Here is a 24,456-nt window from a genome sequence, read left to right on the forward strand (position 1 = left end):
GGGAGCGATTACCAGGAAGGGTTTTGCTGGGTCCCAGAGGAGGCCCATTTCAGAAATGTACGTGTTATGCCGAGTGGCAGCACTTCCCGTTCCCACCAGTCGTGCGTGCAAGTTTCCCCCATGCCCTTGCCCACCCGCCAGTCCTTCCGCTGCCCTTGCACTGCCCAGGGGCGTGTGGCCTCTACTCCAGAGTGGCCATCGTATCACAGAGCTGAATGGGGCTGGAGACCCTAGAATCATTTTCTTGTGACCCAGTGGCCACAGGGGAGTTGTCATGGTTGACTACGCCTCGCCAATGCTTGTATCACTATATTTCACCATATTTACAATTCACCTCTTAGAACAACTCTGTGAAGTGCAGGTCCAACTGTTATTAGCATCTTACAAGTGAAGAAACTAAGGTTTAACACCATCAGGTACCATGTCCACAGTCATTCAGCCAGTAAGTGGCAGGGCTGGGATTAGACCTGGTCTGTCCAGGTCCAGAGGCCACCACTTGAACCCCGAGTGTCCTGCCTCATATAGCGATGCTGGCTGGACTCACAGAGCCGGTCAGCACCCAAGACTCCTGCTGAAGTGCCCTCTCCCTAACGCCCTTCCGACAGGGGAAGCCAGACCTTGGAAACCTTTGTCCAGAGTGGGTTAGTTGGTTGTTTATTTAGGACAGGTTTTCGAAGACCGGTGTTGTGTATACTAGCTACAGAAGGTGCACGTCTGCTCTCCCCGTCAGATCCCGAACTGTAGGTTTCTCCGTGCAAGGAGGGTAGTTTTGGGGTTTGTGTATCAGAGCCCGTGAATGGGGCCACCTCTGGCGTCCTCGGGCCTGCTGACATTGCTGTTGCTGCCCTCTACTGAAGCATAATGGAATTGCCTGTGTTCCACCCAAGGGGTCACAGTGGCCGACTTACTAAAAGAGGATAAGAAGAAAAGGAGGTTTTGCTGCTTTCGCCAACACAGGGCTAAAGATCACGGTAAACTGCTGAGATTGAACTTTCTCTTTGGGAGACTCTTCTCCCCAGACTTCTGATGCCTTTTCCTTACACATGGGCATGGTGTGAGGTGCATGTGCTGTGTGCTGTGTTTGTAAGATGCCTGTGTTTTCATTTGATTTCTTTGAAACTTGGTCGTGTTGTTTTCCTCTTGTCTTTCCCCCAGATGTGTGTCTTAGCCAACATAGCATTGCAGTTTCCTCTGTTTGAACTGTACCTTTTAAAGAAGCAGCTGAACCAACTCAGAAAATTTATTTAATTCCGCACGAATATTCTTAGACTGGAAGACAGACTTTTTAAACACTTTCCCCCAAATGATGCTTTTTAATCTAAACTGTTTGGAAATTCCAATGATGTTATTTGATTGATTTTTTTCTTTTCCAGGTTACATGTTTCACATGGCCTCTGGGTCTTCCAATCTCTGGTTGGTTTGCCCAGGACCAGGCTAAAGCTAGTAGTGTCAGTTTCGAGAATGAAGTTAAAAGCAGACTTCTAGGATGCTACAATTTGGGGGCCCTTGCCTTTACAAGTGGGAATGGGGAAAGGGCTTATGTGGGAAACAGTTGAGTATCAGTCTGTGCTCTAGACTAATGCTTAACATGGTCCCTCATCAGAAGCCCTGGGGTTGGCGTCAGGACCATCCCCATGCAGGGCAGCTATGCAAACAACTGGTGTCCTGCCCTGCCTGCGCGAGCCACCCCTGTGGTCCCACAGCAGCACAGGGCTTTGCCTGTGCACACCTGGTTAGTGTCACCGAGGTCGGCCCTGGCCAGACGACTTTGGAGGAGTCTGCATGAGAAGATTCAGACTTAGGGACACAAAGCCAGCCGCCAGGAGAGCAGAGGGTTCACGTTGCCCTGTTTGCTGAAGAGTGGTCTCAGCCATTCGTGGGAATGCCAAGTGCAGCGGTGATGGGAACTGGACTTGAGCAAGTCCTGGATGGTCCGAATGAAGGTTGTATTAGATTCCTACTCTCATCAGAAGGCCCGAAAGTGGAAGGGGACACTGAGTATGAGATATGAGCCCTTCGTCACTCTGAGAGCATGTGGTGGCCCCGAGAGGAGGAACTTGCCTGAGATTGGGAGCAGGTCTGGGGGCAGAGACAGAGCTGACTCTCGCAGCTTTAGTGCCTGCAGAGGTTTGTGAAGAGGCTTGGTGCAGCTCTGAAGGCCTCCGCAGGAAAAATGGGCTTCAGCTAAGCAGGAAATACTGTGATGGCCATGAGAAATAAGTTTTCAAAGACTGACGCCTACAGCTCCAGGGGGTTATCACGAGCAGATGAGTGGTTCCCGTCCTAGGGGAGCAGAGACCCCTCCTTGGGCACATAGGTGCCCACCCTCCTCAGCGGGGGCTTGGGCCTCGTGGCTTTTCAGGGATTCTTGAGGCTTCTGGGTGAGCCTTGAGATCTGCAGGAAGAGGAAGCAGCCTAATGTTTTCAGGAAACTTTCTGTATTTTGTTGGGCTCGGGGGGTCTTTTATTGGCTGAGCTACCTAGGAACCCTAAAGAAGGCCCCTGACATCACTGGTGGTGCTAGTGGGGTTGGGGCCCTTGTCGGGATGCTGTGCTCCCCATGTCACTGGTCATACAGAAATAGTTACTATCAGGGCATGATTCTTGCTTTCGACACAGAAACCTTGGTCTGGCCTTGACCCACATTCTCCAACACGAGTCTGGCTTCTTTACAGCAACGGGAGTCCGTTACCCTGTGACGGCTGAGCGTGTCACCACTAGCAAGCACAGGCAAATTCCTCCAGGGGATGTCGTGGCACTGCTCGTGCTTGTCATGAAAATAAGATAAAAACACAAGATCTTGGCTTCGGAGGCGCTGTCCCCAAGGAAGGCAGCCATGATCCTGCCACTGCTCAGCTGACTAACCTCACCAGCCCCCCAACCTCACCAGCCCCCCTGCCTTTGAAAGGAAAGAGTGAGAAGCTTTAGGCTGCTGGGGCGTGGAGGGAAGTGCTAGAAGAGACCCGTGAGAGTGCAAGAAAGCCTGTCCCGTGGAGAACAGGGGAGCGAGGGTCCTAGAGGCCCAGGACATCTGTGAGCGAGGCTGCCCCAGGAGGAGGCTGGCGAGCTCCAGGCTCACTTGGCAAGGGTCCCCGTGGTCCCTGGCCCCGTGGCTGGCAGAGGCCTCTCCTTCCTGTGCCGCTCCACTCTCCAGGACGCTCTGCCAGGACGCGACTTGGACCCAGTTCTCATGGGCCAGCTGCTGGCCTCCTGGCCACCCTCCTGAGGGGTGGGCAGCAGCTTCGCAGTGCTGCTCGTGTCTTGCTCTCCTTGCCGAGCGGCGGGGGCATGCAAGGGGAACCCCTTGGTGCTGGCAGTAAAATCAGACAGCCTGTGGGTGTTTCCTCTTTACAGCAGTTCTGTCAGGTCAGAGGTAAATTGGTCTTAGAGGTGCAATTGCTCAACAGCTCATTTATAGATTCGGTAACTAAGCCCCGGGAGGAAAGGGGACTTGTCCCCGTACCACCGATGACAGAGACCAAGCTGCTCTGACATCTGTCCTAGAGGCTTTGGGCTCAGTAGCCTCCATCACTGAAGGAAGTTAGTCTGAGATTTTGCTGTGCCTGTTTGTGGTGAACATAATTTGGGGGCTGCCTATTTGGACCCACACAGAGGCTCATTCAGACCCCCGGGCGTGCGTACCCATGCACGTGTGCGTGCGTGTATTTGTATGCTGATTTCCCTCTGAATTCACAAGCCAGGCAGATATAGTTGAGAATTACGTCGTCCTTCAGAGAGAAGGTAGATAGAGGAATGTTTACACATTGGTGAAGATGATGTTGTGCTAGCCTGAGAAACAGCGTGTTTCCCTGGTTTATTTTGTGTGGCATTACCCATGATGGCATCCAGGCCCTACAGTTAGATCCTAAAGAGAAATAGTGTGACCCGCTATCCACAGAGAGTGCTCCGAGCGGGGGCCGAGCCCAGGCTGCCTGGGTGGCCCTGGCGACTCTCACTTGCAGTCCAGGGTGTGCTGGGCTCCTGGCTGGCTGGCACCATCCCCTCACCGACAGCAGCAACTCTGGGCCCCTTCTCAGCGCGCACACACTCGAAGCCTGAGGGTCTGCCTTGGAGCTCTCCCCAGAGATCCCAGTGCCTGGAATCGACTGCAAAGCATAGGCCCTGAGCTACCCCAGATTTTCCGCAGGCAGATTGCAGGGCTAGTCAGCATCCTGGCACAGGCGACAGGCTTGTGTCGCCCCCACCCACCCCACCCCCGCCCCCATGCTGCTCTCAACTTCTGTCCTCTTAGTGGTGGCACTAGTGCCTGGTTTCAGCTGGAGTCATTGAAAAGTGTTTTCAAATTCATATTTTAAAAATGAAAACTTCCTCAACAAAGCTCTAAAGTTTCCTGAAACGACGTGTAAAGGAAAAAGACTACTAGCCTCTTTGCATGCAGATGGCCCCGGCTTCTGCAGGAGGGTCTGGTGCCTGTAGGTCTGAGGGGGTCTCTCTGTTGCAGCCCTAATTAGGCCTAGCCACTGGTCAGCAGTGAACGCTGAATCCCTGCTCAAGGGGACAGAGAGGTCACCCTGAATGGGGCAGTTCTGATGCTGCGGCAGCCGGTTAGGGAGAAGGGCACATGTTCTGATAATTCGTCCTTGGGTTTACTTACTTGGGTTTTTATAATTCTTTCTGTTTGCATTTTTATGAAGTCCCAGTATTCCCCGTCCCACCTGGATTTTTGTACTCCCCACATTTGCTGGGCTGATCTCCTGGAAGTGGTCTGGCTAATTAGGACCAGACACCAAGGCTGGTGGGTAACACGCTTGCTTGGTTTTTGGAACTTTTTGATGTATGGAGTTTTAAGTATATACCCATACACATACCAACATGTACCAATACTGAAACCTACACCAGCATATTTAAGGATGTACCAAAGCCGCACGGGTGGTGTGGCACAGTGGCAGGGACTCAGGAGAGCTTTCTCCTCACACGTCTGAGCTGTGTGTCCCAAGGCAAGTGGGTCAGTTCTCTCATCTGTGAAATCACAGCGTTTGTTCATGTCATCTCAGAAGCCCCTTCCAGTTCTAACAGTCTGTGATTCTCCTGTCTTGATTTTTTAAAACGTATATGGGATCCTATTGGGGCTAAGTGAAGTGAAATCCATATCAATTTATGAACATTAAAAAAATGAATGCCTGGTGCAAGTGAAGGGTGAAATGTTTTAATGTACAAACAAGCTCCTTGGTTATGCCCACTGGGCCCTGTGTCTTCTACACGTCTGGAAAAGGAAACACTCCTTTGGCCGCAGGGAGAGGCTGGAGTGGACGGGAAGGGTGCCTGGGCCCCGGCCAGAGCCTGGCTCCTCGGCCTGGGGGGAGGGACTGGATCCAGATCCATTTCCGGGACCAAATGAGGTCACCACGTTCTAGCGTGGTCACTGCTGTCTTCCTCTACCTGCCCCTTCTCCCCCTCCTCCTGAGCCCTAGGGACAAGATTCTGGAACAGATTTATTTATTAGGGACCTATGGCTCTGTAGGTGTCGAACAGTGATGCCAGAAAAGTTGCTTTCCATACAAGAGGCTAAATTAGAAATAACTCAGTTTAAGACAGAAAAGATACAAGCCAGGGGTGTTGGCCGAGGCTGGTTCAGAAGTGCGGAAGGCTGTTCAAAAGACAGTCCTCTGTGCAGTAGTAGAAGTGGGCAGGGCGAAGTGACACTGGATTTGGACCATCTAGGGAGTGTTGCCTTGCTTCCGGGGAGCTCCAGGAAAGCTTTTCTGAGATGATGGATTCATCATATATGGGCCTCACTGATGGCCCGACACTGCAGACCCACTCTGTATCTCATCTCTTACAGTTCTGCCAACAGCCCTATGAGGTTAAGTACTCCCCAGATTACAGATGAGAAAATGAAGCCTTGGAGATGTTCGGTCCCAAGTGTGGGGTTAAACTTAGATCTGGCCAACCTGAGAGCCCGCTTTAACCACTGTCCCATCCCACCTGAAGGATGGAGCCCGCTTGGCGAGCAGGGGGATTCTCTCCACCAGTGCAGCCTCAGTTTCTGCTTGGGGAGTTCAGTTTTATTTCTTATCTCCCCACCCCCACCCTAGTCCAGGGAGCAGCTTGTACATTTCATTCACTAGTAGTTGGCATAGAGCCAGAAATGCAAAATGATGTCCATCCCCCCCGCCCCCCTTCCCATAGGCAGGGTGGTGTAATTTATCTGTTTGGATCAGATCATTTGAAAAACAAGCTTTAGGAATGAAATTCAGCAACTCTATTGATGTCATTATGGGACATGGCCCCAGAGAGTAAAAAGCCACAAAGCTTTAGCCCGTTCAGAAGAAGTTTGCTCTTTTGGAAATAGTGACTGAAGTTACACTATGTTTAATAGTGGTTAATATTAGAACCATGAAGTAGTAAACTGTTAGAGATGGAAGTGACCCTCAGGAGTCTAGAGATAGTGTCCCCACTTTACAGGCAGGACACTGAAGCCTGAAGAGAGGTGGGACTGCCCAGGGCACAGCCAGGACCTAACTGAGGCCGAGGACCCTCACCCACCCACCCCACCCCCGCCCCATGCTGCTCTCAACTTCTGTCCTCTTAGTGGTGGCACTAAGTACCAAGGAAAACATTCCACAAAGATGACTCATGCTCATATTTGTAAGGGTCTCCCACCATGATTTTCTTTGTGCTGTTCCTGAAGATAAGGGTGACCCTATAGGAGGAAACTCTAACAATGAACTCGGCTGACTCTTATGATTTTTTAGTCTTTCTGCTGAAGTCAGAGCATGGAACAGTCATGGAGAAGTGAATTGCATGAGCAGCCTCCTGTGTATGTGTGTTTCTATCTCTTGATGGAGCTTTTTGTTAAAGGTTTTCCTATGATTGGATTGTGGGCTTTTTTTTTTTTTTTTTTTTTGCGGGTGGGCGGTGTTTTTGTCTGTTTTTTTGCATGGAATGGTGAAAGTGAGTCAAAGTTTGTAGCTGGTTTCTTTTGACTTAACTAAGGAAGAAAAAGGTTATTCTGTGAGAATACCAGGTATATTATATGGGTCTGTAATGATCACTTTGTCTTCACTTTTGAAACCTTTGCCTAAATGTGCCTGGAGATGGCTATTGAGCCCCACCCCTCGCAAGCAGGCTCAGTTCCCTAGGTGCGCACAGAAGGGAAGGGATCTTCTTTGGTGCCTCAGAAAAGATGTTTCTCAGCTCTCTGGGCCCTTCAAGTCAGGTCTGCGTCCATCCTTGTCATTCACACCCTGTCTCTCCCCTGAGCAGGGTCCACAGGTGTGCACTGCACAGACAGAGCTCGCTGGTCCCACGCCTTCGCCCTGTGTGCCTGAGCTGGTCTCAGACTCTGCCCCACAGCACCCCAGGCACCACTGCCGGGTTTTACAGCTGAAACCAAGGCGTCCTTCCTAAGAGGAACCATATGGGCAGAGCTTGCAGGGGGAAAGGCTTTCCTGTTGGCACCGTTAGGTCTATAAAAACCATAAGGTCACTGCAGTTCCAAGTTATGCATCAAGGAATAGAAGTGCATGGGTTCAGGTGATTCTCCTGTGTTTCAACCTTTGACGACCTCTCCTAACCCCAGAGGAGAATGAGTCGTTACTGCACTTGCTCAGACCCCTGCGGTAGCTCTTGTCACAGTAGATTGAAGTCCACCGGGGGGCTGCCTTTCCCACGGGTCCTCCAGGGCAGGTGCAGAGCCCACTCCCTCTCTGCATCCCGCATCTCCTTTGCTGCCTGGTCTCCAGCACACGTCCGTGATGTTTCTAGGGTTGAATCAAGTGGAGGAGAAAAAACACCCGTGTGCCAGATGGTGGCTCTGGGTGGGTCCCAGGGCCTCCTGACACTAGCAGGTGCATTTCAACATTTCTTCCACTTCTTCTCAGGATCCTGCTATGGGGGAGGGAGATGTGCCCAGAGACCCTGGTAGCACTGGGACCACAGGCAGCTTTGCCTTCTGGTCGCTGGTTGGGAGAAAACCTTCTCCCCATAAGACTACTTCTTGGTGCTCTAGTGCCGGTGTCTTTGGTCAGCACCTTCTGCATCTTGGCTTCACAAGCTGGGCAGAAGAACATCAGATAGATTAATGGAAAATGAGTCAAATTCTTAAATTTTTAAAAAGATCTTACGCCTGGTACCTTCATGCACTCCTCCCTCTATAATACCTCCTCTCCTTCAGTATATTTAAAATAAGAATTTGTTTGTGAAATACTAGGTTTGTTCACAGATTTTCTAGAGTACTTCTTGTTGGGAGAAGAAAAGACGTAGCTGTAACTGAGATGTTTTGATGGCCTCTCAGCGCAAACCTGGAAATCAGAAGAATAAGCTGGCGCCAGGCGCAGCGGCAGGATTCAGTTTGGTCCCCAGGCTTCTTTTCTTGGGAAGTTGGATGGACAGGATCTCTTCCTGTCGGGGGACTTTGTGGGCTTCCTCAGCAGATCACGGAAATGAGGGTTCCCCGCTGTGGAGGTGCCTGGCTTCTTGGCATATCCTTTTGCCGGTCAAGCCCCTGAGGACCCTTCATCACTCTCCTCGCCCTCTTGCCAGATTCCCCAAGGGTCAGCCTGGAGGCAGAGATCACATCTGTCCCATCCCCGGGCACACAGTGCATCTGTGGCACCATTTAAAGCGTTTCTTCTCCCCACAGCTAGCATGCCCACCAGTGAGACGGAGTCTGTGAACACGGAGAACGTGAGTGGGGAAGGCGAGAACCAAGGCTGCTGTGGGAGCCTCTGGTGAGTGGGGGGGGAGGGGGGGTGCCCTGAACTCTCGGCTCCTCCTGGCTTCTTAGAGAAGCAGATATGAGGAAGACACCCAGATTTCAGGGGAGCCCTGGAGCCATGGCCTCAGGTGCAAGAGGGGCGGGCGGGCTCACCCTGGACCCCTTGGTCCTCCCCCTAGCCCAGATCCCCCAGACCCCCAGCATTTCACCTGCCTCTTCCCTCAAAGCGGTCTGTCCCCCTGAGGTGGAGCCTGCCGCGGGCTGAGCCAGGTAACCCGGCAATTCCCCTGTGTCCACTAGGTGCTGGTGGAGAAGAAGAGGCGCCACCAAGGCTGGGCCCTCTGGGTGTCGGCGGTGGGGGTAAAAGGCCCGATTCTCTGAGCCTGGTGCTGGCGTCAGTGCTTTGAAGGGCTTGTATGGCAGAATTGCTGATAGAATGTGCTACATATTTAAGTTTCCTTCACTCACGGGGTCTCCCAACCTCATGTATAGTGGCTGGATAACGAGACCCTGCCCTCCTCGGCTCACGCACTTTGTCTGGAGCCCTGCACCACCCTCTCCTAACCGTGGAGGATGCCATCACTTTAACACCCACTGGCTTTTTTCTAGACGAGCTGGGCTGTAGCAGCGGGTGCACCAGCAGCGTGCAGCGTGCAGAGCATCGCCTGCTTTTGGGGGAGGCCCATGCGGTTTTGTTTGCTTTCTGCTGGTGTCCAGTGGGTCTTATGTCTGTTGAGTACAGGTGTCGTTTTTAAGAGAATCTGATCTCCTTGGCAGAGGTTCATAAAAATGATGTGTTAGGAGCAGGGAACTCAACAGTTTATGAAGTAAATTTGCCTCCTCTCTCTTGCTCTTCCCTCCTACAGTAGCGTGAAGTAGGCAGGGAATGGGTTTGTCTCGCCATTTTACAGATGAGCACACTGAGGCTCAAGAAGGTGCGCTGCTTGCCCAGCTCTCGCAGTGAGGGAAGAGCAGAGCTAGGACTCCCAGCCCAGGGCTCCTTTTGCTGTAGCAGCAGCTGCATGTGCTGCTGTTGAGATGTGAGGCTGAGCTGTGGGCAGGAGAGGGCCTGCTGGCTGCAGTGTGAGGCATTTGGGTGAGGGGAGAAGAACCCCTGGCATCACCACCTGTGCCAGGGCTGCTCAGGCAGCTAAGAGTCTTCTCTCGCTTGGCCCCCTGCTCCGCGCTCACCCCAGCTGGCCCGCTGCGGGAGCCGGGGGTGCTGGGTCCAGGCTTCCATGCATGGCTTTTATGATATCTCTGCTGAAATGTGGGGGGAGCATATCCTCAAGACTTCCTAACAGGAATCATATTCTTTTTGTCTTTCTTTCAGTCAAGCCATCTCAAAATCCAAGCTCAGGTCAGTATCTTCTTTCTGTACTTTTTCTTAAGCCTGTGTGGGTTTTTTATGTTCAAACTTTGAATTTTACACAGAGTTGCTCTAGACTTGGTTTTTCACTCTGTGGGCGCTAACATTCGTGTAGAAGATCAATCTGCCCAGTAAACAGTAAGTACCTGCCTTGGAGAACAGTGTAGTAGGTGCCAAAGATCCCCACCTCCAAAACAGACAGACCAATAAGATGCAACAATGACCAACATTGTGCCTACTAATCAACCCTTTACATCCCCTCCCAGAGTCCTTTCTCTGAGAGAGATACTTCCTGTCACTTCTCTGCTTAAAGCTTTTCCATGGAAGGAAGTTCAAGAGGTCTTCTGAGTTACTCGTAATGTTCTCTTTCTTGTTCTGGGTGCAGGTTACACAGTCAGTTGGTAAAAACTCATTGAACTGTATACCAATGGTTTGATACTTTTCCATATAAGTATTATTTTTCAGTTAGAAACAGTGTTTTACCACTATATACAAAACTTAACTTGAAATGGAGTAGAACTACATGTAAAACTTAAAACTGTAAATATTCTAGAAGAAAACATAGGAGAAAACCTTAGTGACCCTGGGTTAGGCAAAAGTTTCTTGGGTACAACACCCAAAGCACTGGCTGTAACAGGAAACACTGATAAATTGGACTTCATCAAAATTAAAACTACTGCTCTTTGAAAGAAAAAGATCAGCTGTAGACTGGAAGAGAAAATATTTGCAAAACATAATTGATAAAGGACTAATACCCAGTATATATAAAGAATAATGTCAGTAATAAGAAAACAACCCAATAAAAAATAGACAATAGATTTTTAATAGGCAGGTAGCCAAAGAAGAGATACAGATGGCAAATAAGCACATGAAATGACCATTGGTCATTAGGAAAATGAGAATTAAAATCACAGTGAGATACCATGACACATCTATAGAATGGATCAAATTAAAAAATCTGGCAATCCCACATTTGACAAGGATGCAGATCAATGAAAATTCTTATACATTGCTACATGTCAAATGACATAGCCATTTTAAAAGTAAGTTGGCAGTTTCTTATAAAGTCAAACAGTAATTTTTTTTTTAACATTTCACGTCGTTTATTAATGCAGTATACATTAGATCCAAAATCTGCATTTTCTAAGCATACTGTGTTTGGATCTTTCAGATTCTTCTCCAGTCTTAGGTTATGTCTACAGATGTACCCTTAAGTGGATGAACAACACATTCTATAATTATTGAAAATATAGTACAGAGTGAAATGATTTAAATATAATTTAGGCACATATTGATTATGAAAATAGATATCTCTCAATACAATACTTCTCTGTCTTGGTAAAAATAATAAAGCAAAGATCTTTACCACATGACCCAGCAGTCCCACTTCTAAGGTATTTATATAAGAGAAATGAAGATAGGTATCTACACAGAAAAAATTTTTTCATGAATGTTTATATTCATAAGCATTATATATGTATAATTTATAAATATAACATTTACATGTTTATTTAAAATTGCCAAAAGCTGTAAATAACTCAAATGTCCATCAAATGGTAAAGGGTAGACAAATTATAATTCATCCATATGATGGACTAAAACTCAACAACAAAAAAGGAAAAAACTACTGAGAGATCAACAGCACAAATGAATCACAAACAGATTTTTACTAAGTGAATGAAGGCAGTCTTAAAAAGCTATATATTGTATGACTCTGTTCATAGGATTCCGGATGAAGCAAAATAATAGAGAAAGAGAACGAATCAGTAGTTTCTGGGGCTGGGGTGAGCAGAGTGGATTAACTACAAAGTGCCATGAAGGAACTTTATTGAGTGATGGAAATATTCTATATCTAGATTGTGGTTATAAACTGTAGAACTAAATAGAGTAAATTTTACCATATGTAAATTAGATCTCAGTAAACCTGACTTAAAAAAAGGGGACTTCCCTGGCGGTCCAGCGGTTAAGACTCCGCACTCCCAATGCAGGGGACACGGGTTCAATCCCTGGTCAGGGAACTAAGATCCCACATGCTGTGGGGCGCGGCCAAAAAAAAACAAAGAAGCAAAAAATTAAAAGCCCTTTCATGGACTTCCTGTTGCCAGAGGGCATTTAAATTCCTTCATAATTTGGCCCCCAGCTCACCAAAACATGGTCTCATGTTTTGACACCCTTCCCAGTCTCTGCACTTTGTTATTCTGGACTGCTTTCAAGCCATCAAATGTACCACACACCCAGGTTCTTCCCATCCAAGTCTCTTTGGGGGAGCTGAGTGGAGTGCCCTGCCCTTTCCCCCCGGCTAACTCTTACTCAGCTATCGAGAGCCAGCCCAGACCTCAGCTTTTTGGAGAAGCCTTCCCCGACTCTTCCAAAGATCCCTTGCAGCTCCCTTCTCTTTGCTCCTGTACCCAGTACCCTGGGTGTAACACTTGGTGTGGATTTATAATTACCTGCCACAGCCCGGTATACTATTCAAGGACAGGGGCCATGGACCATGCCTTCATCTCCACGTGCCTAGTGCAGGGTTTGTGGGGATGAGACAGTCCCCTAGATTTGGGAGACACCTGTGATTTGTCACCGCAACATGAATAGACCCACCAAGGCTGGATCTTGTCCAGGCCACCTTGCTTATGTGTACTGAGTTATGCATCACAGGAGAAACCCAGTCTTGTGGGGACAGTTTTTAGTGTCCTCAGTGGACTTCTATGCTGGTTATCATGTTTCCAGCTGCCATTACCATCAGAAACCACATAGCAAAAGCAGTAACCAAATGCACCTTGCTTGTTCCAGGTCTTGCCAAAGAGCTGGCACAACTCTTTCTTTGGCCCCTGGGTTACAGTGTTCTTAGCAGATCGGTGCAGCTGAGTTGGCCAGGGCTGCAGCCCTGGACACGGCCTGGAGATTCTTCTGACTCAAGCACCTAGAGGAAGCGCCCACCACCCCCGTCACTGAGCACAGCCTGGACAGAGCTGACACTGCCACTCGGCCGGCCCTTCCCTGGGACCCCCTTCACCACGCCATCCTGTGGCAGGGAACGTTTCCTATAGGGAGACGGGCTAAGGGAAAGAATACTTTCTCTAATTACACACTGCAACTGCGAATTGGTAGAGGACATGCTACTTGTCTGTTTGGCTCAGCTCATTCTATTTGTATGGAAACATGATTCAATATTAGCTTTTCTCCTGAAGGTGTATTTTGAGCATCCCTAGTTAGAAAGGGCACCTGATGACTCAGGAGTACTCAACGTCGACAGCTCTCTCCGGCTCCAGAGGAACCTCCAGATTTAAGAAAGGACTGAAAGTTTCCCTAAAAGGAGAACTCGGGTTTGGGAGCACTTCCCTGCCTGGTAAATTCCACATGATGATTGAGGTGCTGCGAGAGATGTGTATGATAAGCTGGTCTCTCTGCCCTGAGAGCTCGGACAGATCCATGTGCCTCGAGGTGGGCACATGAACTGCATATGTGTACGAACTCATGATTCTGTGAATATCTAGATTTCCTAACTGGTTTGAGGACTGCATATGGCAGATTATGGGGTTATCTAAAGCCATAGCAAGGAAACTGATAGCATGATCAAGTCAAGACTGTGCTTTCAAAAGTTGTATTTTAAAACCAAAGTAATTTGTCTTACGAGGTCTGGTCATTTCTATGCCGTTTGTTCTCATCTTTCCTCCCTGCACCCTGACCCCAGCTGGGACCTCCAGAGTGCAGTTACTCTTCAGTGATGTTGATCAGGTGCTGCATCTGTCGTCCAGGGAGTGACGTTTGCTTCTCTTGCAGCCGCCGCTGGCGCCGCTGGAACCGCTTCAGTCGCAGGAGGTGCAGGGCTGCCGTGAAGTCCGTCACGTTTTACTGGCTGGTGATTGTCCTGGTGTTTCTCAACACCTTAACCATTTCCTCCGAGCACTACGACCAGCCCGACTGGTTGACACAGATTCAAGGTATAAGCAGAAGCCGTTCTCTTTTTGTTCCGAACAGGGGATCCCTGAGGCTGGCTGACTGCAGTCTAGTCTTTTCTGATGGACATAGGGTAGCATCCAGGACCATTTCCAGTGAGCAGTAGCTTGGAAGGCGGCAGAACCAAGCACAGGGCGCACCTGGAGAGGGGGTGCGGTCTGTGCCATGTGGTGCGTGAAGCACCTTGAAGCTGATAACTCCAGAGCATCGCATTGTCTTAACCCTGTGACAACCTGGGATCAAGGAATCAGGCAGCTGGAAGGGACCTCATAATCCCTTCTCCCCGTCTCCACTGGAAGCTTTATTCTCCTCTGTAGTTTTCTTGGCAAGCGGTGGCTGTTCACCTACCTCGAATGCCCCAGCAGGGTGGTACGGGAGCTCATCCCATTCTGAGTTCAACAGTTTTGAGCCATTGTGAAGCCCTGCCTGACATGAAGTCAAATCTGTTTCTGTTTGACTCTCCAGCCTGCTGGGTGGCATTTTCTGAAGTGACCTTGATAGGCAACTGCTTCTTAGATCATGGTGCTGTAAGGAAGATCCGACAGATTTTTTTTGTTACTGATTGAAACAAACAAACAAAAACAACATGATGGCCTAAATGCAGAATTGTAGGCTTTCAGGGCTCGAAAGTATCAGAGATTATGTGGTAAGATGCCCCTCCCCATTTTACAGTCAGTGAAACTGAGGCCCAGAGAAACCAAGGAACTTCTCCAAGGCGCACATGTCTGGGTAGTAGCCAGAAGCAGCACTAGAGCCTGACAGACAAGCAGACCATAAGTGTTCATGCCGCATTTCTGTAATTGGGGCAAGAGCAAAGACAAGGGCAGAGGTTCTTGGGGCACTTCTGGCAGTGGCTGGTGAGAGGGAGGTGGGGAGGGAGAGGTCAGAGCCACTCCCATGATGAGATCCTGAGGACGTGTGCCCCCTTGTCTTTCTAGATATCGCTAACAAAGTCCTCTTGGCTCTGTTCACCTGCGAGATGCTTGTAAAGATGTACAGCTTGGGTCTCCAGGCATATTTCGTCTCTCTTTTCAATCGGTTTGATTGCTTCGTGGTGTGTGGAGGAATTACTGAAACGATCTTGGTGGAACTGGAAATCATGTCTCCTCTGGGCATCTCTGTGTTTCGCTGTGTTCGGCTCTTGAGAATTTTCAAAGTGACCAGGTGAGGACGTGTGCATCCCACTGCAGGTGTTTTCTGAACATGGGTGGTGGTCAGCCCTGTCCCCTCCTGGGTGACCTTCTGCCCCATCCCAGGTGGCGCTCTGGGCTCACCCCCTTGTCTTGACTTGCAGGCACTGGACCTCCCTGAGCAACTTGGTGGCATCCTTGTTAAACTCCATGAAGTCCATCGCTTCGCTGCTGCTTCTGCTTTTTCTCTTCATCATCATCTTTTCCTTGCTGGGGATGCAGCTGTTCGGCGGCAAGTTTAATTTTGATGAAACGCAAACCAAGCGGAGCACCTTTGATAATTTCCCTCAAGCGCTTCTAACGGTGTTCCAGGTGGGTCCCCCGCCATCCTTTCCCTGGGCTGCACCTTAGGGGATGCCTTCTCATCTGTCCACGAATCAATAAGACAAAACACTCCATTGTTATTGTATTAGTAACCTCTGCCCTAATAACACTCTGATTAATTTTGTGCCATTTAAGTCATTTGTTTTGCATCTCACTCCAGATCTATGTGCTGTGATTTCACATTTTTGTGAGACCACTAGTTGTATTATGAAATAATCAACCAAAAATTTGCGTTTGATTGTGTGAGGTTTCTGAGGTTCCTGTGACATAGGCTCTAAAATCCTCTTCTTGTCCTTTGCTAATTTTTGACGACAGGCAAGTTTTGTAATCCTGGTTATAATGGATTTATGCAGAGAAGTGACTTCTAAAGCCCTAATGCCTTGGTGTATAGTCAGGGGAATCAGGGTGATTAAGGAGTTGTGACAGCTTTCTGGCCCTGTGTTGTCCTCCCTCGTGTGATGTAATGGGGACACACAGACTCTGAGGACGTCTCTGCTGTTGGGGCCTTTGTGAGCATCAGGCTGAGAAGGGAGCAGCGGTGTCAGAGGTTCACAGGTGGCCCTGCACTCAGAGGCCCAGCCTCTCCACCCCACCTGGCTGTACGCTGCGGTGTCCCAAACCCCCACCTTGTGTGTTGTGAGCTGAAGCCCTTCCTTAGAGCCTGGCAGGTAGATTTAAAAGACCCAGCTACCTGGGAATTCCCTGGCGGTCCAGTGGTTAGGACTCCGTGCTTCCACTGCAGGGGGCGTGGGTTCCATCCCTGGTCGGGAAACTAAGATCCCACAAGCCACGCAGCGCCCTTGTTGCCCTCATCTGCCCTTGTTGCTTTTCACATGCGATGCCAGCAGCAAGTCCTGCGGGAGAGGGGGGAAGGCCTGGCGGGAGGGGCAGTGGACATGGACGTCCCACGGTGGCTCCTCCAGTGCTCAGCTCTGTGACCTTGGAAAGTCACTGTTTTCTGAAAAATGAGAGCTTAGGGAATGATCTCTAAGGTTCTTTCCTACTTGGACATTTTGAAGTGAATGGAATTACTGTCACTGCTCTAGACCTGGCCTATAGCAATAAAGTATAATATAACTCAGTTTTAATTTTTGGCCATGGATGAGTCTTTTTTTTTTTTTTTTTTGGTACTTTCAGAGAAACCTGCATGGTGGTGGTGGTTTTTGTAGTACGTGCGCATGGCACAAAATTCAAATGTTAGAAAAGCGTATAAAGTGACAAGTCTCCCTCCCACCCAGCCACCAATTTCCCGTTGTCGGAGGCAACCACCATTAAGCAGATTCTACGGTATTCTCCCAGTATATTCGCTCAGATGCAAATAAACATACCTACCTGCCTGTCTACCTACAGATGAATTTGCACAGATGGTAGCTCATCCTACGTGCTTTTTTTCATCTTTCCTTTTAACACCTAACGTGTCCTTAAGGACCTTCTTTATTGGTCCGTAAAAAGCTGCTGCCTCCTTTTCAATGCTGCTATGTTTTGTGGTGTGGGTGTGCCAGAATTCATGGGTCCAGTCCCCTGCTGATGAATATTCCACTGTGTCTCGTCTTGGCTGAGTGGATGACCTTGAAGATACACCATGGGGCACGTGTGTGACAGTAGGTCTGTAGGATAAATTCCCCCGAGTGGAATTGCTGGTTTAAAGGGTGTGTGTCCATTTTTAACTTTGACACTCTTGCCCAGGTATTCTCTTCAAGGCTGTGGTAGTTCATCCTCCAGTGATGGGGTGTGGGGACTGCCCGTTGCCTAACTCCCTTTCACCGTAGTGAGTGTTCAGGCGTTTTGATTACTGCCAGTCTGGTAGATGGAAATGGTATCTCGTTGTAGTTTTAATTGATATTACTCTTGTCAGGAGTGATGTTGAATGTCTTCTCATGTGAGCAAGAGCCATTTATAGTTCGTTTTCTGTGAATTGCTTTACCTTTTCAAACCATTTGCCAAATTTCTATTTGGTTGTACGGCCTGTTTTCTCTGGGTATGTATATACGTGTTTAAATGCGCAAAGGTCCTGGAGAGACACACCAACAGCATGCTCCTGGGGAGGGGACCGAATGGGCTGGGGTGTAGTCAAAGGGTACACAAGTCTTACATGGAATGCTCTTTTATTTTCACCAGGAGAGTTAACTCATGTATATATGTGACTAAGCATAACATTTTAAAAACTATAGGATAACAGGTGCATTTGTTCAGTGCGAACTGAACTGTGAAAGGCAGGTTACACCGGACACGGGCAGCCCCCAGGAGCTCTGGGAGAACCGTGGGAACAGTGAATCCACCTGCCCGCTGATCCCAGTTTTGGCTTCTTAGATTCTGACGGGTGAAGACTGGAATGCTGTGATGTATGATGGCATTATGGCGTATGGGGGCCCGTCGTCTTCGGGAATGATCGTCTGCATCTACTTCATCATCCTCTTCATTTGCGGTAACTGTATCCTTCAGCCTTCGGGCTGACCCGGGCCGCCTTGTTGACCGTGTCGTGTTTGCTGTCTTCCTCTCTGAGTTTCCCCGTGGCAATGGTGGTAGCCGTTGTGGTGGGGAGGTGAGTGCCCTCACCTCACTCCTGTGCCCTCCTTCGCTGTTGCTAGGGCAGCACAGGAGAAGCAGAGTCTCAGTTAGGCTTTGAGGAATGACAGCAGCCACGGGAGGGAGCCTGAGACGGCACGTGGGCTGCACCAGTGGTCACCCACTCGGCATCACGTCCCGTCTCCTGTACAGGTCCCAAGGGATGGCTTAGGGCAAAGCCCTGTTGTTCTCCTTGCCATCACCCTTGAGGGTGTAGGGAGGAAAAATGTCCCTCTAGCTTCCAGGTTCTTTTGGCTGTCTAGTAATCAAATTGAGGTAAGACAGATTAAGAGGAGGAAAACAAATTTAATTTCATACAACATCCCTTGAGCTGTTTTCCCCTTCATCTTCTCTGGCTAGTTAGTGAATTTTCTTCAGGGTGGAAACCCCAGTGCAAACCTATGGGCACAATGCTTTGTTCTTCAGTGTATTCTATGGAAGTCCCTCTCTCAACACATAGAAATCCTAGGAGTCTCTCATGCAGCTCCAACAGCCCTGCTGCAGGGAACCACCCTGCCCCCCCCTGCCCAGAGGGGAGCTCTTCTGCCAGGCTCTCTGCATATGCCTCCTACTGCCTGTGGGTCCTGCTGGAGTTTAGGGTGGCATTTCTCCATCTTCTCAACTAGATGAGAAGCTTCTTGAGTCAGCGATCTCTTTTTGTATTCACATGTCTCGTGGCTTACACCACAGGGTCATGCACACACAGCCCTTGGTCAGTGTTTGTTAAATGAATGATCAGTATTTTCTTTTTCTGCTCTCCTCGTGATTAATTCTTTAGGCCACAGCCATATACTGGCCCTAATCTGCAGAGAAGTATTCCCTGGCCACTTTCCAGTTAGATATTGTGTTTTCTTTGTAGTACATGTATCACTCTCTGAAATCCTTAAGTAGTTTATGTTCTGTCCCCCGACCCCGCAACTAAAATAGATGCTACTTGGGAGCTTGGACTCCAGTCTGTCCTGTTTCCTCCCATGTCCCCAGCACCCAGAATGGTGCCTGGCACGTCAGAGGTGCTTGACAGATGTTTTCAAATAGATTCCACAGCACACCACTGTTTAGGAGGGTCTGGTGGGTAATGCTTCTAAAAACAGATTAATGGGTATTTGCTCTTGGAAACCAGCTGTTACAAACTTGTAAGATTTTCCTGTGGTTTATTACTCTGCATTTTCTTTCTACTACCTAAAAGAATCTAGTGTCATTGTAAGACTAGAGATGCAGTATTTCTTCGTTGCGATCATTAGTAGGGATTCTCAGTGCAGTTATTCCCAGCACTAATCGTTTTCTGAGCCATGATTACCCCATGTCCATCAGAGGAGAGCTCGTGTTGCCAAGCCATCGCCCAGCCCAGGACAGACTGCTTCCCCAGGCTCCTTGCCACTCTGTTTAAAAAATAATCCTAGGTGTTTTGAAAGTCTTCATAGAATCCACTCACATTTCTATCCTCTTTAAAGACTTGAATAGGTCAAGCATGACATCCCCTGGAAGCCTGCTCATTATCAGCGCCTTGTTAGGTTATGTTTGTTGACATGTTCAGCAATCCGCCTGAGAGTTCAGATTGCGGAGGGCGTGTGGGACCGTGCTGTGCCTCTCCTGTCTCGGGGTCCCTGGGCTCCCGTTGTCTTGCATGTAGGTGGTGGTACGTCAGCTAGAGGGAAGCATCAGTCAGAGAAGGGAGTCGTCTTGACCTATTTATTGCCCTCTGATCCCTGTGCTTCTCCAAAATGTACTTAACTGCTAACAAGTAAGAAACAGGCATCGTCTGATTTGGGAACCTTATTCAGGATATTTTTTTCAGTCATTCAAGGAAACCACACATAGAACATTATAGTTAGAGCCCAAAACCTGATAACTTGTTCAGTCATCTAACTTTTTACTATTTGCAAAAATGAAATTCAACCACAATAGTCTAAGATACAGCCACTGGGGGACAATGCAGAGGAGCAGTCCAGCGCCATCGGGCAATAAGGCAGGCGTGCTGGAGTCAGTCAGTGTTTGTGGAATGAATGAATGCACGAGGTATTCGCAGACTCGGAAGGTCATTTCAAATAAGAAAGGCTCAGGCTGCCTTGTGCGATGGGATCATCATTTGAATAATATGTAGCCTTTACAGGGTCTTATTTGGAAAGGATACCCCAGATAGATATGTTGTGGGTGTGAGTGTTTTAAAAGAAAGAAAACAAAATGCATGAAGCGAAATGCAAAATGCATAAAAACAACACCCTTATGTTATAGATTGTTTTATGCAATGTGTGTCATAGCCATGGACACCTAGATGTGTAGACACGTGTACACAAGCACATACATGCACACACACGAAGGGGAATGTTGGCGTTCGTAGGTTTTCATGGGTTTTGGTGAATCTTAATTTTGTTTTTGGCCAGCTTATCTTCTACAGGTTCTAGTTCTTTTTGAAAAAAATGGGACTCTGGTCTCCTAGCTTTACCAAGTGAACATAGCACTAGGGGACAGTTACCTGTCACCAGCCTCCTGAACACGGGGGTGTTTCATTGCCATTATTGACCATGTGTAGCTGCATTTAGAACCGTGTTGCATCCTTAACATTTTAAAATTAGATATTCTACTGAATGTCTTCTTGGCCATCGCTGTAGACAATTTGGCTGATGCTGAAAGTTTGAATACTGCTCAGAAAGAGGAAGCTGAAGAAAAGGAAAGGAAGAAGATTGCCAGGTAACCCCATTTTCACCTGGGCGGTTGGCTGAGGGGTTTGACCCGGGGAGCCATTCGCAGGTGGGGCCTGCCGGGGCACCCGGCTCCACAGCAGCTGCAGCTCCTGTGCTGCTGCTTTGTGGGGATCCTGGCTGGTCCTGTGGGGCCGACCAAAGAGGATGGACTCTTGGGCAGAACCCAGGCCCTTGGCTCTCATCCCCTCGGAGCTGAGAGTAGGAGTCACACGTCCCCATGCTTAACGAATCACTGCAGTTAATTTTGGCGTCATAAAATAAATGATGCATTCAATGCTGATTAGCTCTTGGATGAGAATTTTAATAAGATGATCTGTGTAATGAATCCAGTGCCGTGAGGAGAACAGGAAGCTCTGGGTGTGGGTTGTGCTATGTTCTTGCTATTAGGGTTGTTTCCAATTAAATTCTGTCCTTCACTGGGCCACTGTTGATTCAGAATCCTGATTAGCTTTTTTATACAAAGCAGTATGGTTACTTGGGTTTTTTTGTTCTCTTCTCTTCTCTGTAGAAAAGAAAGCCTGGAAAATAAAAAGAACAACAAACCAGAAGTCAACCAGATAGCCAACAGTGACAACAAGGTAGATGTTACATTCTCCACTTTGTTTCAGAATGATTCTGTTGATATCACCATAAATGTACCCTTTACACCATGACAGCGTTGTGTGTGATATTTTGGAGTAGTGAAAGTGTGGCGCCCCATCATAGACACTGGCTTTCCAGGGGTGTCTGAGTGAATTAAGGCACTTAGCTGGTTGTTAACAGTATTTCACCAGAGAGCTGGTATGATGCACTGGTCTGACTGCTTATTTTTTCTTGATTGGAATGATGTGGTCAGGCCTGACCTGCGTCAGTATCTTCTCAGTGGGGATTAAAATCAAGGATTGCTGAAAGATGTCTGTCCCCAGAGCGCGGGTGTCTCAGGATCAGAGGGTCTGGGCTCTCAGGGCCCTACTGTGAAACTTCGTGCACCGTGTCAGCTCTGGATTTTTCATTAATTTGTTCATTTATTCAGTGAGTCAGTAAAGACTTTTTGAGTGGTGACTGTGTCAGATACTGGGGATCGGGAACGGCCAAGACCAGCGAGGTCCCTGCGTGCGTGGGGCTCTCAGTCTGGCGGGGCGGCAGGAATCTGTAAGGCAGTTCTCACGTAGCGTGGGTGCCAGTGTTGGGAGAGGAAGAGGCATGGGTGGGGCTGGCTGTCCATGGCTGGGCAGGGGTTACACCAGTTTACTCCTCATCTGCCCTCAGACCTTCTGTTTTCAGCAGAGTCACCATCTGGGGGCACCTGCTGTCCCGACACACTTACATACAGCGCACACTCTGGAGACAACTCCTCTGCCCCATGCTGAACGGCAGGGTTGAGCCTTTACTTGCCCCTCTCAAGTACATTTAAGTCAGTCTCCGTTCCTCCCGAGACCTCTCTGTCTTCCCAGGTCACCATCGATGACTACCGAGAAGAGGATGAGGACAAGGACCCCTACCCGCCTTGTGATGTGCCAGGTATGTGGCGGAGGCCAGAGACAGGCTCTCAGCGCATGAGCCATGTGTCTTTGCTCTCACTCTGATCAGCGGCTGAGTCTGCGGCTGGCTGGCCCAGCTGGGCACATGCGGGGCTGCCGAGGCCGCCGAGGCCACCGGTGCAGTCCCCTCGTGGGCCGGTTAGCTCTGCTTTTTCTCGTGGTTGTGGGCGGCTTACGTAACCTAGGCTCCAGGGGTTGGGGAGAGAACGCGTAGGTGGAGCAGGGCAAGCCCACACTGGGCTGGGACGTCTCTCTAGGAGACGGCCAGTTATCAACACTCACCTGATACTTTCACCTCGACTGGGGCCTTTACTGGCTGACGTAGGAGGGACCGTGGAGTCAGGGAGCCTGGGGTCCTGTGTGTGACTTGAAACCCCACACAGTTTTTCAGGCTGAAGCTGAGCACGGAGGTTGCTGGGGAAGCAGCAAGGTGCTGGGGGGATGGGCAGTGAGAATCCCACAGCTGCCACCTTCACCTTCGCTCAGATCTTAAACTGCTGGGGCCTCATTCCCACAGCTACGCATGCTCACCAGACGGGCCGCTTCTCAGCCCCTCCCCACCCCCACATACTCTCCGTTCGGATTTGGAAGGGTTTTGATTAATGTAAGCTGATAGATGATGTTAAAGTTTAAGCCAAATATTCATGTGAAATTGAGGATGACCATCAAAACCCAAATGCAGTCTTTGTTTATTTCATGCCTAAAAAAAAAGTGTCTCCTTTAAAGTAGGTGAAGAGGAAGAGGAGGAGGAAGAGGATGAACCCGAGGTTCCTGCTGGCCCCCGTCCTCGCAGAATCTCTGAGTTGAACATGAAAGAGAAAATCACCCCCATCCCCGAAGGGAGCGCTTTCTTCATTCTTAGCAAGACCAACCCGTAAATATCCCCTTTCTAGTTGCGCGGCTGCCCCGTCTCCCCCAGGACCCTACAGGTTGCTTGAGGGGTGGCTGGGGATGGGGTGAGGGAAGATGGTTCTCAGCCCCTTTCTGCGCCTGAGCATCAGGGCCCCCAGGCCCCCTCAGACCCCTGTCCTGCTCCAGCCTTGCCTTTGCCCTCTGTTCATCTCTTCCTAGCCTTCCTGTGCCTGGACCAGGGGCTTAGGGGTGTGACCAGGTCCTGGGAGAAGTGCTGTTCCAGATTCTCCTCCCCCCAACCCCTGCACTGGGGCAGCAGTGGTGCAATACTGTGGCTTGGTCAGAGCCCACAGCTCTGGTGTGCCGTGAGTCGTCACCTGTGAAGTGTTTTCCATCCAAAGGACCCTTTCTTCACGAGGGGGCCTTCTGTTAAGATGCTGTGGGGGATGAGGATTTTGAACAACTTCTGCAGAGTATCTTCACCCAGAGATCCAGTTTAGTTGATTACTTTTCCCTATTGAGTTTGATGGTGATAAAGTAATAATCGCTCAGTGATATTGTATAGATGGTAGCTATTCAGTTCAGCTCCCTGATATCCTGCTTAAAATGCATTTCTCTTGTTAAAATGATCAGGTGCTCACCAGGAACATGGTAATTACTCACAAGTACTGTAAGAGGAAGATGTGTATTTACTAGCTGGTTTCTAGGTTTTAAATGATCTGGGAAAGAGTGAAATGCCAGGGGGAATCGATGGCTCCTGGAAAGGTTTCTAGAATTGCAGAAGCAGTTCTGGGCTGTCAGCGAAGAACTCCATAAATTCACCGGCTCCAGGGAGACATAGGTGGAAAGCAAGGGGGGCTGCAGTCTTACAGACTTGAAGACTGCTTCAAGTGGGTGATGTAAAGGATGGTAGTCTTTATCATTCATCACCATTGACGGTTTGGGTATCTCTTTTAAAAAGTTATTCAGCCGACTCACTGACATCTGCAGCTCATTGCGTCTGCCTATGTTGGAGGAATGGATTGATTTTCCCCCAAAGCTTTGAGCACTCCTGCCCTCACAGCACTGGAAGGCCTTCCCTAGCTGCTGATGGCTTGCAGGCCCTCCAGGGACCACATCCCAGCATTAAGCAGCCCCTTCAAAAAGGGAAGATTTGAAGCAAGGGGTCACCTTCATATAAAGTGGACTCCAGTTTTTAAAGTGAAAAAAACATTTCGAAGGAAAACCTACATGTATTCTATAGACAAAAAAAAAAACAAAAAACTTTAAATTCTAAAGTCAAATATTAAAGCTAAGG

General features: G+C 48.9%; 2 protein-coding genes across 3 annotated transcripts in view; both read left to right on the forward strand.

Moving 5' to 3' along the window:
- LOC133095499 (voltage-dependent L-type calcium channel subunit alpha-1D-like) overlaps positions 1–8,688 on the forward strand; it is a 229,057-nt gene extending 220,369 nt beyond the window's left edge. The window contains exon 10 of the mRNA XM_061196999.1: positions 8,606–8,688. The gene's annotated coding sequence lies outside the window, so the exon portion shown is untranslated. The remainder of the gene's footprint in view (positions 1–8,605) is intronic.
- The window catches only part of LOC133095497 (voltage-dependent L-type calcium channel subunit alpha-1D), an 89,641-nt gene continuing 73,795 nt past the window's right edge, over positions 8,611–24,456 (forward strand). For both annotated transcript variants that reach the window (XM_061196995.1, XM_061196996.1), the window contains exons 1-10: positions 8,611–8,693; positions 10,014–10,040; positions 13,830–13,990; positions 14,945–15,170; positions 15,301–15,508; positions 17,831–17,951; positions 20,659–20,773; positions 21,296–21,365; positions 22,221–22,287; positions 23,034–23,181. In XM_061196995.1, the coding sequence (XP_061052978.1) occupies positions 8,611–8,693; positions 10,014–10,040; positions 13,830–13,990; positions 14,945–15,170; positions 15,301–15,508; positions 17,831–17,951; positions 20,659–20,773; positions 21,296–21,365; positions 22,221–22,287; positions 23,034–23,181 (1,226 nt within the window). The remainder of the gene's footprint in view (positions 8,694–10,013; positions 10,041–13,829; positions 13,991–14,944; positions 15,171–15,300; positions 15,509–17,830; positions 17,952–20,658; positions 20,774–21,295; positions 21,366–22,220; positions 22,288–23,033; positions 23,182–24,456) is intronic.

The sequence above is a fragment of the Eubalaena glacialis genome, chromosome 7, assembly GCF_028564815.1.
Source record: "Eubalaena glacialis isolate mEubGla1 chromosome 7, mEubGla1.1.hap2.+ XY, whole genome shotgun sequence".
Taxonomy (NCBI): domain Eukaryota; kingdom Metazoa; phylum Chordata; class Mammalia; order Artiodactyla; family Balaenidae; genus Eubalaena; species Eubalaena glacialis.